This window comes from Dothidotthia symphoricarpi (genome assembly GCF_010015815.1).
Source record: "Dothidotthia symphoricarpi CBS 119687 unplaced genomic scaffold P153scaffold_21, whole genome shotgun sequence".
Lineage (NCBI taxonomy): Eukaryota > Fungi > Ascomycota > Dothideomycetes > Pleosporales > Dothidotthiaceae > Dothidotthia > Dothidotthia symphoricarpi.
This window is the reverse complement of record NW_022985028.1, coordinates 481,162-493,763: the sequence shown is the minus strand read 5'-3', so window position 1 is coordinate 493,763 and position 12,602 is coordinate 481,162. Positions and strand designations below refer to the sequence as shown.

The window sequence follows — 12,602 nt, the reverse complement described above, 5'->3', positions numbered from 1 at the left end:
CACCGCCCTAGTATGACTAGACATATCCACGCTCCATCTCGTTTATCTCGCGGGATCTATAAAACTGAGTCTCAAGCAAAGGAAAGGAAACCGGAAGACCCCTTCATTGCTTCTTCTCAAGGCTCAACGCTGGAATGCTCTCAATTGCCTGGAGATGGCGTTGGTTAGCACACCGCTCTTCGGCAACAGTAGACCATGCATGCGGAACAATGCATCACATGCCTGATTTCGACATAGTTTCAGGTCCTTCCCGTAACACGTATGGGAAATGCAAGTTGACCGATCCAATACCGCCGGGCGTTCCATCTGCAGGTCTTTTGCTTATGCTAGGGTTCAGATACCTGCAGTGCACAAGTCCCAAGCTCAGACGACGCATAACCCGGTTAAACTTAAATCTAGCTAAGGTTTGACGAGCAACGACGCAAACAACTTCAAGGTCTGTCGGCAGATGGAGCATGATGCGACTTCTGTCTCCCAATACCATCTACACAAAACAGCTTCCTAGCTATGAGCTGTAATCGTTCGACCCAATAACAATCGTACGCCTCACTGTTCATACTGATAGATTTCTGGCATTCCGGTGATCTCAGCCATGACGCTTGTACACGTCTCAAGTCTGGGCGCCTCGCGAGTAGACGTGTCTCTCCAGGATGTGTGACGCTGTACGTCGCCAGCCTTCCGCACTTGGAACTAAGGAAGCCTGCTGATAACCTTTGTCAAAGGTATGACAGTGGCAGGTTGCATACAGCTCAACGGACCACTTTCCGCTTCTTCCAATACGAACAGTAGCCCCAAGGGCCCCGTTGACGTGTCTAGGTGTAGGTGTCTAGGGTATTTTATGTGTAGCCTCGATCGTCCTCCACGTAAGGTGGGATGAATCATATACAGCAAAAATGCTGACGTTGACTCCAATCGTAGTTCTACAACGCGGGGAGGCGTAGATGAAAACGTTATCCGTCAAAGACGGAGCTGAGCGGCATTTCCAGAGGCAAAACTTGCAGATCATAGCTCGTCCAATGGTGCATACACAGTATATCGCTTGTGTTCAAGGGTTTGCTTCATCATTGATAACACGATCTGATTGATCGCACTGCTTTTATAGCTTGAAAGACGCGTCGTGACACAAAGCCTCATACGGTTAATTCATACTACAGGCTCGCCAGGGATGTTATTACCTCCCTAATCAAGTCATCAACTCCCACCATCAAGATCACTGCACATCTAAATTCATCCAAGATACCTCATTTGTTTCTAGTTGTTAGCATTCCAACATCACCCGCTCAAATGGATTTTGTCTTTATAGACAGTGGTCCTTCTATGAGCGACGTATCATCCGGAGAAGAAGATTTGCCGCCTTGTCGAGAACGCCAGGGGGGAACACCTACGAAGGACGACCCCATGGAAGCTATAACTCCCAGTACTCCGATAACCCCAGTGCACCGTTGCTCGCACCGCTGTGGAGACTATGAAGACCAACATGCGGAACTAGGATTCAGTGGTCCTTCCACTTGCGGTTTTCAACGCCCTCGAAAGGATTCAAATGAACACTTGTTTCTTGACCATTACTCCCAATCGAAACCGAAGCGAAACGAACAGTATGGACACGAGTGGAAGCTGCTACAGTTGCAAGACCGGACGATTCGAGGCTACCATAATCCCCAAACCCAGATGTGTGCTGCCCCGCCACCGCCACCACCTCCTGTAAGTCACGATAACTTCTGGCTACTCAACAGATCACTTACGTTTGAATAGCCCCCTCCGCCACCTGTAAGTCTCCGAGAACTGTTGAATTCGAAGCTTATCATCCCAGCCCCCTCCACCACCACCACCTCCACCGGCACCATATAGCCTACCTCGTTTACCGAAATTTCAGGGAGCGCCCCCTCCTCCGCCGCCGGTATGATACCTTGTGTTGTGTAATCCATCATTTCTGACATGACTGAAAGCCTCCTCCTCCCCCGCCCCCCTCCTTTCCTCCTTTTCCTCCTGGAGCAACCAACATTCCGATAAACCCCGACGACGAAGTATCCACGCCCGATGCGTTCATCCCCGTGCACTACTCCAATGATCGCGTCATGGATATCAGCCGTGTGATTCGCATTACAACATCTAGACGTAATGTCTTCATGACTCTTCACCGTGCCAAAGCCACAGACCTTAGAGGGTTCAGATGGCTGATCCAGTACGGCAGCACGGAGTTCTGGTACGAGAAGCCAACTCGTGCTCTTTTGAAGCACTTCCATTCGCTGGAAGCGTCTGGTTGCGAGACTCAAGACCTACTCCCGCTATTCAACGCTCGACCGATTGGCCTTGAGACACCACGGGTGTGGGCATCCGCTGCACTTACGACCCCAACTGATGATGACGTGGAGACTTGCACAGCTGGACATGCAGCTGATGCTAGAATCTCTGAGTCATGCCAACAGTGCGTGAATGACAGGGCTGAAGCATTGGACAACACGTCACTTGTGTATTGCCTAGTACTTTCTACCTGCCAGGCTAGCGACCCATACGTCCACGGTGCCCACTTCAACGGCAGGCAAATCTACAAGCTCGTCAAGTGTGGTAGCCGTGAAGCTGCCGTTGCGGAAGCTTTCTACGCAGCTGGAGTCAACGGGTGGAGTGTTGTGTTCAGCTGTGTGATGAGATTTGGCGAAGATGTCTTCTCTACGACTGGGACTACGGAGAAAGTGGACGAATTATGGACACTAACAAAGGACAACGAGATTGGTGTTGCGGATGGATCTGTCCGGATTTTCTACTAACAAAAACGCAAAAACAGCATAAAAAACACAATGAGCTTTTGCTACTGGCTTCATCGGGCGGCATCTTTTCAACTCTTCGGCACAGTACTTCCGCCTTCCCGCTTCCAGTGAATACAACGGCAGTCGGGTTCTGCGATATCACATCGCGGGCACCTCAATTACTGTGGAACTCGGTCTGTACGATATTCGCTTCAACCTGCATCCGCCATGCTCTGCGTGCAGTCTGACGAAAACGTGCTGACCGATGGACACACCAATGCCCTGTGGACTCGACCGGCACCATCCTTCCCTCACGCTCAAAGATCTCCATCTCTTTGGTTCCGGGCATCTTGTCCTTTCGATTCGACGTTGCCCTCCCAGATTGGCGTTATGCTGTGCATACAACAAAGTCCAATAAGCGCGGAACACGCAGGCGTAACGCATGCAATTGGGCTTAGATTCGTGTGTTACCTTCCACTCCTTTCGTTTTGTTATTTCTTTTGTGGGTCTGCTTTATCGGCGTTAGGATATACGTTGTGAATGGCGTTGGTGGCTTCATTACGACCGGAATGGTGGGAAACAGGGCGTTGGATTTTTGTATTACGTTTACTTGATGTTGTATGATATTGGCTGAGGGATTGTGGTCCGGGGGCGTCTGGGGCGTCGAGCGTGTGGCATGAATGGGTTTGTTGGGATGCACGTCGAGTGTTAATGGTTTCAATGTTCTTACGTGTGCTTTTAACGCAGTGGATTAGTATCAGATGTCGTATGACGTGGCGTGCAGCCTTTTGGGGCAGTAGGCAGTGACCATAATCTTCGGGCACAGGCACTAACATGACTGGATCGGCCAAGAAGCTTAGAATCGCCAACTTGCATGGATGTTTTATCGTTGAGCAGCTGATGATGCTGCTCTCCTCCACTTCTCTCAAACTATGCAATCATACCATAGATCCAACAATACAAAGCAGAATAGCGTTAAAGAGTATCTCTAAGAGCAAGGTTTACGAATAGAAGAACATGTCCTGGTTGTATGATTCTTTTACTTCTTGCTGAACCAATGCTCTACTGCGTCCAACACATACGGCAACACAATGTAAGAATACCGCATATGTTGATCGGAAGAACAAACAGGTACAGATGAGTGAGAAGGATAAGATTCCATCATTAGGCTGAATGGGACTCTTAGAGTATTTACCAGATAAAGAATTTGGAGCGTTGTTTGAAGTCACTTTCACGAACGGATCGTATCCCCACCTTAGACCAATATTTGTAGAGAGCGCCCGGTTGAGCACAAGAGAAACTGTCCCAAGAAACAGTGTTGCTCTTGTGTTTGCTGGAACAGATCTCAAAGCAGGAGCTGGGTATTAGTATGCGTTTGGTACCTGAATACTGGAACAAAGAACCAACTATTCAGAGAGTTTGTGCAGAGAAGTTTCACTGGATGGTGACTGTGGCTCATTTGTATATGCACGGAAATTGATGGGCGCTTTTTCATTACAAAGGGCAACAATTCAAAATGAGAGATTATGGTCAGTCATTGATTGTTGGACAGAGAACCAGGAGTTGGGGCTTGCCAGAAGAGCACAGCAACATAATGTCTCGGTACAAAAACTTTCTAGGAAACTGACTACATATATACACACAGTTGATTAGACATTATGTCCACTACACATGGCTCTAGGTTAAGGTAATGATCAAAGTTCCTTTTAATTCTCGGTATGAGTGTCATGGATATTTTGAAAATCTTAGAATTGCGAACTCTCAGTAGGGGTTACTATAGAGTACTCGCCGACCAACAGGTCAACCACATAATTCGTTCATTACCTGATTTCTTGTTGCTCAGATTTTAACATGAAGCTAAAATCTTTAGAATTGCGACAAAATACTCTCATCGGGGTTCCAGGCGATGTTTTCTGGACAGTTTTAAAATCCAACATCACTCTGGCAGACGAGACTTTCGGATAGTCTTATGTTGGAGACAGAGAAAGTGCAGAGAATCGTAACGCCATAACAGACTTTATGGTCTTTCAAATAGATGTCGCTATGATTGGTCTATGGATGTTATTGTTTTAGGAGTTTCGCCATCTCAATGACAGTATTATCGAGATTCTGGGCGAAAAAGCCCAACCCGAAATCTTCAAAGAATCGTTGGTAACGTACGGTTGTTGATGATATTCTTGGATCCAGCCAAAACATATCAGCATACAGCGCATGTTGATATACCTCAAGTGTGCAACTCCCCGAGCGAATTGGAATAACATCTTCGGAATGGTAAAAGTGTATGTTGTGCGGGTAGGCTATACGGTTTCAAGTGACAAGTCACTCTCCAAAGCGCAGGACATGGGCCGACATGTTGTTCTATTTTGTAGAGACAGTCTTCTTTGCAGAGAAGAATGCCAAAAAAAAAGATTTGACGGACGAGTAAAGAGTCCTGAGAGAAGAGTTTAGATAGAAACAGACCAAGAAACCTCATAGTTATGTATGGCTTTGCTTCTTGAATTCTAGAAGACAACGATTATACTTATAAGAACTGTATTTACAATCTAGATGTTCCGAAGTAAGTGAAAATTGAGTAGCAAGGCGACAGAGAAGAAAAAAGCCGAGGACACTACTACAAGCATCACTGCAAGTCGCTGTGTAAACAAAATATACACAGCAAACAGACATAGAGCAGCTATGTGTCTTTTTGAATGCTCTTGGGTATTCTCCACTTCACTAGAGCTCCAATGAAGTTTTCGATTGCTGTACGAGCTCCTCATGCCATAGTGTCTTCTCAAGTTTTTGTAAAAGTGGAAGCAGGTAAAAGGCCTCATGAAGCAAGTTATAGGGCTTTTCGCCGACGCGAGACACCGAATGTTCGCGGTCTGGTGCTTTTCTTTCCAAGTTCGAGAACAGTCAGGTCCTAACAGGACATGAAACGATCGGACGAACGACTTTCGAACTTTTCATGTCTAAATCGCTATTGCAACAAAACCTGATAAAAACGACAGACGTGAATAGCTCAGCAGACATTCTGTGCGGTCCACACCCAGTCTTGAAATCTCCAGATCTTTTGGTTTAGAAGAAGGCTGCAACATCGAAAATTCTCATCCAAGTTTTAGTACCGCAAAGATTATTTTGAGGATAAGAAAATCGGAGGTTCAAGTTCAGATACCAGTAGTGGTTAGAAATGAAGGCGAAAGCGGAGAAGAGCAAGAAACTAGAAATGAGGTTGGATTTAATAACATTATGCCTTCTTCATTTCATTTTGCTCCCCGGAAGACATCGTCACATTGCTTTCGTATTTTGACTACATGTAGATTTTCCTTTGCCTTTGTTCGTATACACAGCTCACAATCTCAGTGTACGACCATTGGTCGTCTTCTGAGTACTTTTCGTTGCTGCTTAGCATCATACACCATGTCCCTCTTTTTCTATCCAATTTCATACGTCTTATGTTGCTGATCATGCAATCTCCATGTATGCTCTCAAGTATTGTCCTCTCTCGGATCTCCACGAGCACCCTCGTGCGCCATTCCGGCTTTATGCCAGACTCCCTCCATGATCTCGTCTACCCATTGTTTTTGACTACACCATCACATATCACATTTCTTTTGATTGTTTGTATCCCACCCTCACGCATCAACCCTGTATGAAGTCCTTTTCGTTCAGCGACTCCACAGCTCCACTCATAGAGTTGTCCTCGATGTCTTTGCAAAAAGAACATTGGTGCATGTAAGACTGTAACACAAGATGTCTGATTCTATCCATCCCTTTGTCAGCATCAGCATTGTGAATGGCGGTGTAGATCGTTTGCGTTGTACATGCTGCTTGGTCGAAGCAGCGTAACAGATCAATAGCAATCAGCAGGGATCTTACGGAAGCTTCCAAGTAATTGCAGTCGAGTACGTTTCTCTGAATTATGGTTAGCTTGCATCACTGATAGTGGCTTTGACACAAGAAAAGTGGTATGACGCAGGTGCGATGCGATCCAGACATAACTGACAGCAAAAATAGCAAGGTTAAAGAGGAACAGGCGATATCAGTGATCAAAGCAATGCACAATTATCAAGAGAGGACAGCATAATGTTCATCAATCGTGTCTCATTTCGTTATACAGACACATACCCGCCAGTGTCACAAATCATGATAACCTCCCAGATGTAGCTATTACTAAAACCACTTTTCTACTGCCGACGTTTCCGTCACGTAATTTCATATACTGTTCTCCACTGGCCATGACACCCAGAAGCTCTTACAAAGAAGCGCTGGTCTGAACCTTCTGGACGATCGGGACGATGCTCTTGAAGAGCGGGTGGTCCTTCTCAAGGCCGTTGACCTTGGTGACGACCTCCTCGGCAGAGTTCTCCTTGAGGATCTTGGCAAGCTCAAAGGACTCGTCGTCACCCTCGACGTTCTGGAAGCGGTAAGCCATTTCAATGGAGCCAAGAAGTGCGTCGAACTTCTCGCCGCGCTCAGCGAGCTGAGCAGCGGGGCCGACGAAACGCTCCTTGCGGGAGAGCTTGCGGAGAGGGGCACGGCCGACACGCTCGACGTTGTCCTTGAGCTCGGGGTTGGAGATACGTGCAACGATGGAGTCGACGTAGTCATCCTGCTCCTTGGCGGAGATGCCGTGCTTGTTGACGATCAAGTGAGCAGTCTCCTTGACGGCGTCACGGACGATGTCGTGAAGCTCCTTGTTTTGGAGCACCTCGTGGATGTATGGGATCTTCTTCTGGTGCCCGTAGTAGGCAGCAGTGGCATGCGAAGTGTTGACGGTGAAGAGCTTGCGCTCGATGTAAGGCTCAAGGTCATCGACGTAGTGGACACCCTCAATCGCGGGCTTCTTGCCGCCGTTGTCAAAGGGCTTCTGCTCAACGCACCACTCGAAGAACTTCTCGATCTTGACGTTCAGACCAGCGTTGGCCTCCTGTTGTGGCACAATTCGGTCAATGGCCGAGTTAGCGAAACGGGCCTTCTTGTCGATGCTGCTCTTGGTGTCCTCGCTCAGCTTGCCCTCGATGAAACCCCTCCATGTGGTTGTGGCGTTGATGGCGTTCTCGCAAGCAATGACAGCAATGGGGTAGTCGAGGGTACGGGCCTCAATGGCCTTGGCGACAGGCTCAGCGACGAACTTGAGGATGTTGGGCCCGACAGCGCAGGTAACAACGTCAGCGGAGGCAATCTCCTTGACGACCTTGTCCATCTCGTGCTTGGAGTTGATGGCACGGTAGTGGTCAATGGTGAAGGTACGCTCGCCATCCTCACCAATCTCGGTGACAGTGTACGAAGGTGTCTTTTGGAGCTGCTCGATGATCGAGTCCATGACATCGACGAACACGACCTCGTAGCCAGAGTTGTGAAGGAACTCGGCGACGAAGCCACGGCCGATGTTGCCACCACCGAAGTGGACTGCCTTCTTCTCGTAAGACATGGTGATGTGGGGTAGGCTTGAAGTAGCTTGGGTGAGATCTGAGTAAGGAAAGTCAGAAGTTGAGCGGTGTTCGAGTGTGTGGAGAAGGAGAGTTGGATGAGTTGGAGGGGAGAAGAGTGCTTGTTGTCTTTAATAAAGAAGGAAAGAGTGTGGTGGGGTATTTATTGAGAGAGGCAAGAGCTAGGACAAACAGAGGACAGAACTCAGAGTGACACCGTGTTGTGCATGGACTTACCTGGCCAGAAGCTTCTTTGAATGCAGCGGTGTGCACGAACAGTAGATAAGTCAGTTCAAACGCGACGGCAAGTGAAGGTTTATGTTGCGGGCACGATATCGAGCTGTGAGCTGGCGCAACGAACTCCTCTAAATAAGCGGTGACGATTTTAGTGGAGCACCCGATTGGACGCGGCGCGACTAAAGGTGGGAGGGAGGAACGAGGGGTCCACTTTCTCAGGGCGTGCGAGAAGCAATAGTCTGGGAGACGCGGGGGATCTGACAGATTTGATCCAGATCAGATGTAAAGTTTCCGACTCTCTAGCCGAGAATTTGCAAGGTATATATTACTAATGCTGCACTCATGATGCCCAACACTGCCCACGCTCGTGGACAGCACGAATGTACTTGCTGTGTCTCAACGACACGATTAACTTTAGATGCTCTTTTCCATCAAAACAAATTACTAATGGGTTTGGCTACGTCATGGAGCAGCGAACTATAGGTTGTCTCCCGTTCCCGCCATGAGCACGTGCCAAGCCGGCAGGGCAGATTTTTCAGCAAGGACACCCTCGCACCCCACATATGCGATCGATTTCTGCCAGAGTGTTCGTCATCGGTCTCAAAATCGAAGCTTTACTGTGAAAACCACTCCCGACACAGGTACCAACTCAGGCATGAATCGCTGTCTGAACGTGAGGATACACCGCGATCATTCGGTGATACAGATCGGGATGTTCGCGCATCAAGACCTCAGGGTCCCAAGCCATTGCAACGAAGAGTGTGTCGATACCGCTGCTCAAGGGTGTGGTGAAGATATTACAGATCTGCAGACCGATAAGGAAGGCGAAAGCAACCACTACAGGTGTGTATGATCCATCTGAATTGTAAGCTGGCGACGTGAAGACGAGGTAGAGGTATGCAAGCAGCGCGCATGCGTAGGCGATGAAGGTTGCGCCCATCGAAAGCACTGGACCTATGAGACACTCGTTTACGAGAGCATCGATGCCGCGATCCTTGATCATTCTGCGCAATATTAGCGCTCAATTCAAGAGACGAGAGCAGTGTTGATGAAGTTTTCGAAGGGGAAACTCACTTCCACGTATCCTTGGCAGCCGCAATATACGACTTGCCGTACAAAGCAATATAGCTGAACGCGTAACGATTCAAAAACTCCACCGCCCAGTTCAGCAGTCCGATGAGACATCCGAGGACACAGAACAGTATGGAGCCGACAATGTTACCGTCGCTAGAAGCGCTGCGCTGAGCAGCCGAGCAGATTTGTCGCAGAAACTGGATGATGGCTACGAGCAAGCTCCCAAGACTGATGCTTCCGAAACTGTACGTGATAGCTCGTTTGAATGCGCCTCGGGTGGCACCCTTGGGCATATGGTTGGGGGAAACTGAAGAAAACGGTACAGTCAGCATAGTATCAAGAGTCTCCAACGCGGCTCTAACCATCGCAGAGCGATTTTACTTACAGTACCAAGAGCCATATACGCCAGAGATGGTTGTGTGGATTGTGTTCTTGAGCCACCTGAGCACTGGTTAGCTGATATCGCAAAAGTAGAGCTTGATAACGTACTCGGAGATCCAATACATTGCAAATGTCACAAAGACAAGCAGACCAATGACCTTGGCATTACTGCAGCCTCCTGTCCCATTGCTACATGCTGGATTGTTAGTACTCGGGGTAAACTGAACGTAGATCGATACAAGTGTGACCGAGTACCACGCGCCGAGCACTGCTGCCAGCAATCCGCCAATAAGCGATACCACGTAAGTGTGCCCGTAGGTCTTTGAGACATCAATCGCAGTCTGCAGCATGAGCACGCTGAAGGGAATGCGAGGGATCCAAGATATGAAGCAGATCACGAAGAAGATGTTGAAGATCAGGAAAACGATGCCACCGGACCAGTATTTGCGCGAGAGCATGTAGATGGCTGTCGCAAAGCCGAAAACTATGTTCAGGATGCCTGTGATCCAGATGAACTGCTTCGTGAAGGTGCGCGCCGCCCACATGTACGCGAAGCTGAAGATTGTGGCCATGCCTAGGACGAATGCGAAGAGGATGATGGTGTTCGAGTCGAGACCGAAGTCGTTCTGGGAACCGTAGATACCGCCATTGAAGCTGATATTTTTAGCTGCAGAGGGTCAGTGAATACTATTCCGTGATTGCGTACACGCGCTTACAGTATCCATGAATCGAGATCCCAGAAACCACGATATAGCCCAAGAAGACGGCGATGAACAACAAGCCCGCCCACAGATCGTTGAACTTTGGCTTTTCGATCTTGAAGGTCTGGTCGAAACTCGGTTTATCGCCATAGTTCTGTTGCGCGTAACCATTCTGCTGCTGTGGTGGAGGTCCTTGTGGAGGCGCGTAATTCTGTCCGTATTGCGCTTGCGCCGGATCTTGCTGGTACGTTAGAGGCACATCTTGCTGTCGCGTGTCGTTGGCGTAGTAATTCGCTGCCTCTCCCTGGTGCGCCATTTTGCGGCAGGTTTTCTACCAAAGAGACGATGACAACAATTGAGTTGGGAGCGAAAGGAAGGGGTTTCGTATCAATAAAACTCTAGGCACAATGATATCACCTAAGTGCTACTAGAGCCATTTGAGCTGTGACAAAAACCTGCGATTCGATAGTAGCGAGCGCCGGCGCATCGACCGTCATTAAAGCTGGCCAGATCTTTCCCGAAAGGGTATGATAATCTCACTAGACAATGCTTATTTGCGCCAGGAGCTTATCAACGTTCATCGCGTTACAACCTCGGTCGTGTTTACGATTGCAGAGCTTACGAAAGATTTACACCCCGCGGTTCGACTTTGACTGGACTCCATACCTTCATACCTCGAACTATTCGAATTGCAGAGCAGCTCAACGTCTACGCTTGTCATTTCCCAGAGATCTGGTATTCCGCTTTCCCGACTTGGACAGCGGCTTCTTGATGGCGCCAACAGACCAGCCAGGAACTGATATTCGTTACGAGTAGTTGGCGATGATAGACATGTGATTATCGATGGCGTCAACGGAGATGCAAAAATCGACGAATTTGTTTGCACTCCTGCCTGCACTTAGCAAGCTACAACATGATGGGATCTCTATGTTGTCTGGTAACCTTGAAAGTTTACTATACACCACAATGTTGTCTGTCGAGCAAGAGATTAAAGTTCCACAACGCCGTCTAGTACGATAGCCGGTAATCCGCGGAGAACCTGCGCTTTGGATGCTCAACTCGAACAAGCCAAAATTCGACAAAAGAACATTTAGTGACGGCGCGATGTTAAGTAGTGAAACAACAGTTTGGCAGTATAAGTCCTGCCTCGTGACACGAGAGATTGAAACTGTTCCGACGTGGCTATGTACGGTGTCGTCTTCTTCTTCATGTGTCTAATATGAGCCTATGATCTGATTTGAGCCAACACGATTGGGAACTGGGTTTGCTAAGAGCACTCTGCACAAGTCCAGGACAGGAGAACGAAGTATCGGAAGGCCTTCTTTGGATTCGGTCAATGTATACGCCCCTCCCAAGCTCTTTCTCGCTGGTTGACATGTAAATAGTGATTTCACTACACACAATGCCATGAATACCTTGACGTTGATCCACAATGTCAACATGTGTCCCTCACACACAATGTCATATATTCTATTTCACCTTATATGCGCCGTCTGGAGAGTACTGAGAAACACTAAGTCTATTGACCTACGCCAACATCGTGAAATAGATTTTCCACTCGTAGGATTTACACTCGCATCATGAAAGTATCCAGCTGCCACGCTTCATTCATATACAGGGGCGGCTTGAAACCAGTCAGTCAGAAGAATCTTGACCCACACAACCAGTTTTGCTACATCTGCTACCATACATACGACGTCTCTACTACGACCCTTAGCGATCACGAACTCCCTGTTCAGCTTCCCTGTCGCCATGTTTTCGGAACAAACTGCATCTTGAAGTGGCTCTCCACGAAGAATACATGCCCACTCTGCAGGACAAAGCTTTTTCAAAGAGAAATTGTTAACTTTAGCGATAGCCCACTATACGCATACGATGAGTTTGACTTACCTCCCGAAGTATCTGCGGTATCGCCAGGGTATCTTCGTTTTCAATTTGAGCGCACATGGGATCATGTTTGGGAGAATCCCATGGACTTCGATATATGTCCGCTTCCTATGCTTGTCTCGGACACGGGCTTTAACTTATACACGGGGTCTTTTACAGACCTATTG

At 48.2% G+C, this 12,602-nt stretch overlaps 4 protein-coding genes across 4 annotated transcripts; 2 read left to right on the top strand and 2 right to left on the bottom strand.

Annotated features, from left to right (window-relative positions):
- Positions 1-1,083: 1,083 nt before the first annotated feature.
- P153DRAFT_120162 (uncharacterized protein) lies at positions 1,084-1,986 on the top strand. The gene is made up of 3 exons (XM_033661971.1): positions 1,084-1,701; positions 1,753-1,897; positions 1,947-1,986. Exons 1-2 carry the CDS (start codon positions 1,285-1,287, stop codon positions 1,846-1,848), a joined length of 513 nt encoding a protein of 170 aa, XP_033519479.1. The 5' UTR covers positions 1,084-1,284; the 3' UTR covers positions 1,849-1,897; positions 1,947-1,986.
- P153DRAFT_120294 (uncharacterized protein) lies at positions 1,890-3,000 on the top strand. Its single transcript, XM_033661972.1, has 2 exons — positions 1,890-1,897; positions 1,947-3,000. The coding sequence occupies exon 2, from the start codon at positions 2,076-2,078 to the stop codon at positions 2,763-2,765; it is 690 nt and encodes a 229-aa protein (XP_033519478.1). The 5' UTR covers positions 1,890-1,897; positions 1,947-2,075; the 3' UTR covers positions 2,766-3,000.
- Positions 3,001-6,978: 3,978 nt separating this feature from the next.
- Positions 6,979-8,157, bottom strand: P153DRAFT_300546 (mannitol-1-phosphate 5-dehydrogenase; the record flags this gene model as incomplete). The annotated part of the gene is made up of 1 exon (XM_033664336.1): positions 6,979-8,157. The coding sequence occupies one exon, from the start codon at positions 8,155-8,157 to the stop codon at positions 6,979-6,981; it is 1,179 nt and encodes a 392-aa protein (XP_033519477.1).
- Positions 8,158-8,705: 548 nt separating this feature from the next.
- Positions 8,706-10,997, bottom strand: P153DRAFT_325498 (DUF580-domain-containing protein). Its single transcript, XM_033665270.1, has 5 exons — positions 10,564-10,997; positions 9,956-10,514; positions 9,852-9,907; positions 9,467-9,773; positions 8,706-9,396 (listed from the first exon to the last, which is right to left on the bottom strand). Exons 1-5 carry the CDS (start codon positions 10,862-10,864, stop codon positions 9,042-9,044), a joined length of 1,578 nt encoding a protein of 525 aa, XP_033519476.1. The 5' UTR covers positions 10,865-10,997; the 3' UTR covers positions 8,706-9,041.
- Between the last annotated feature and the right edge of the window lie 1,605 nt (positions 10,998-12,602).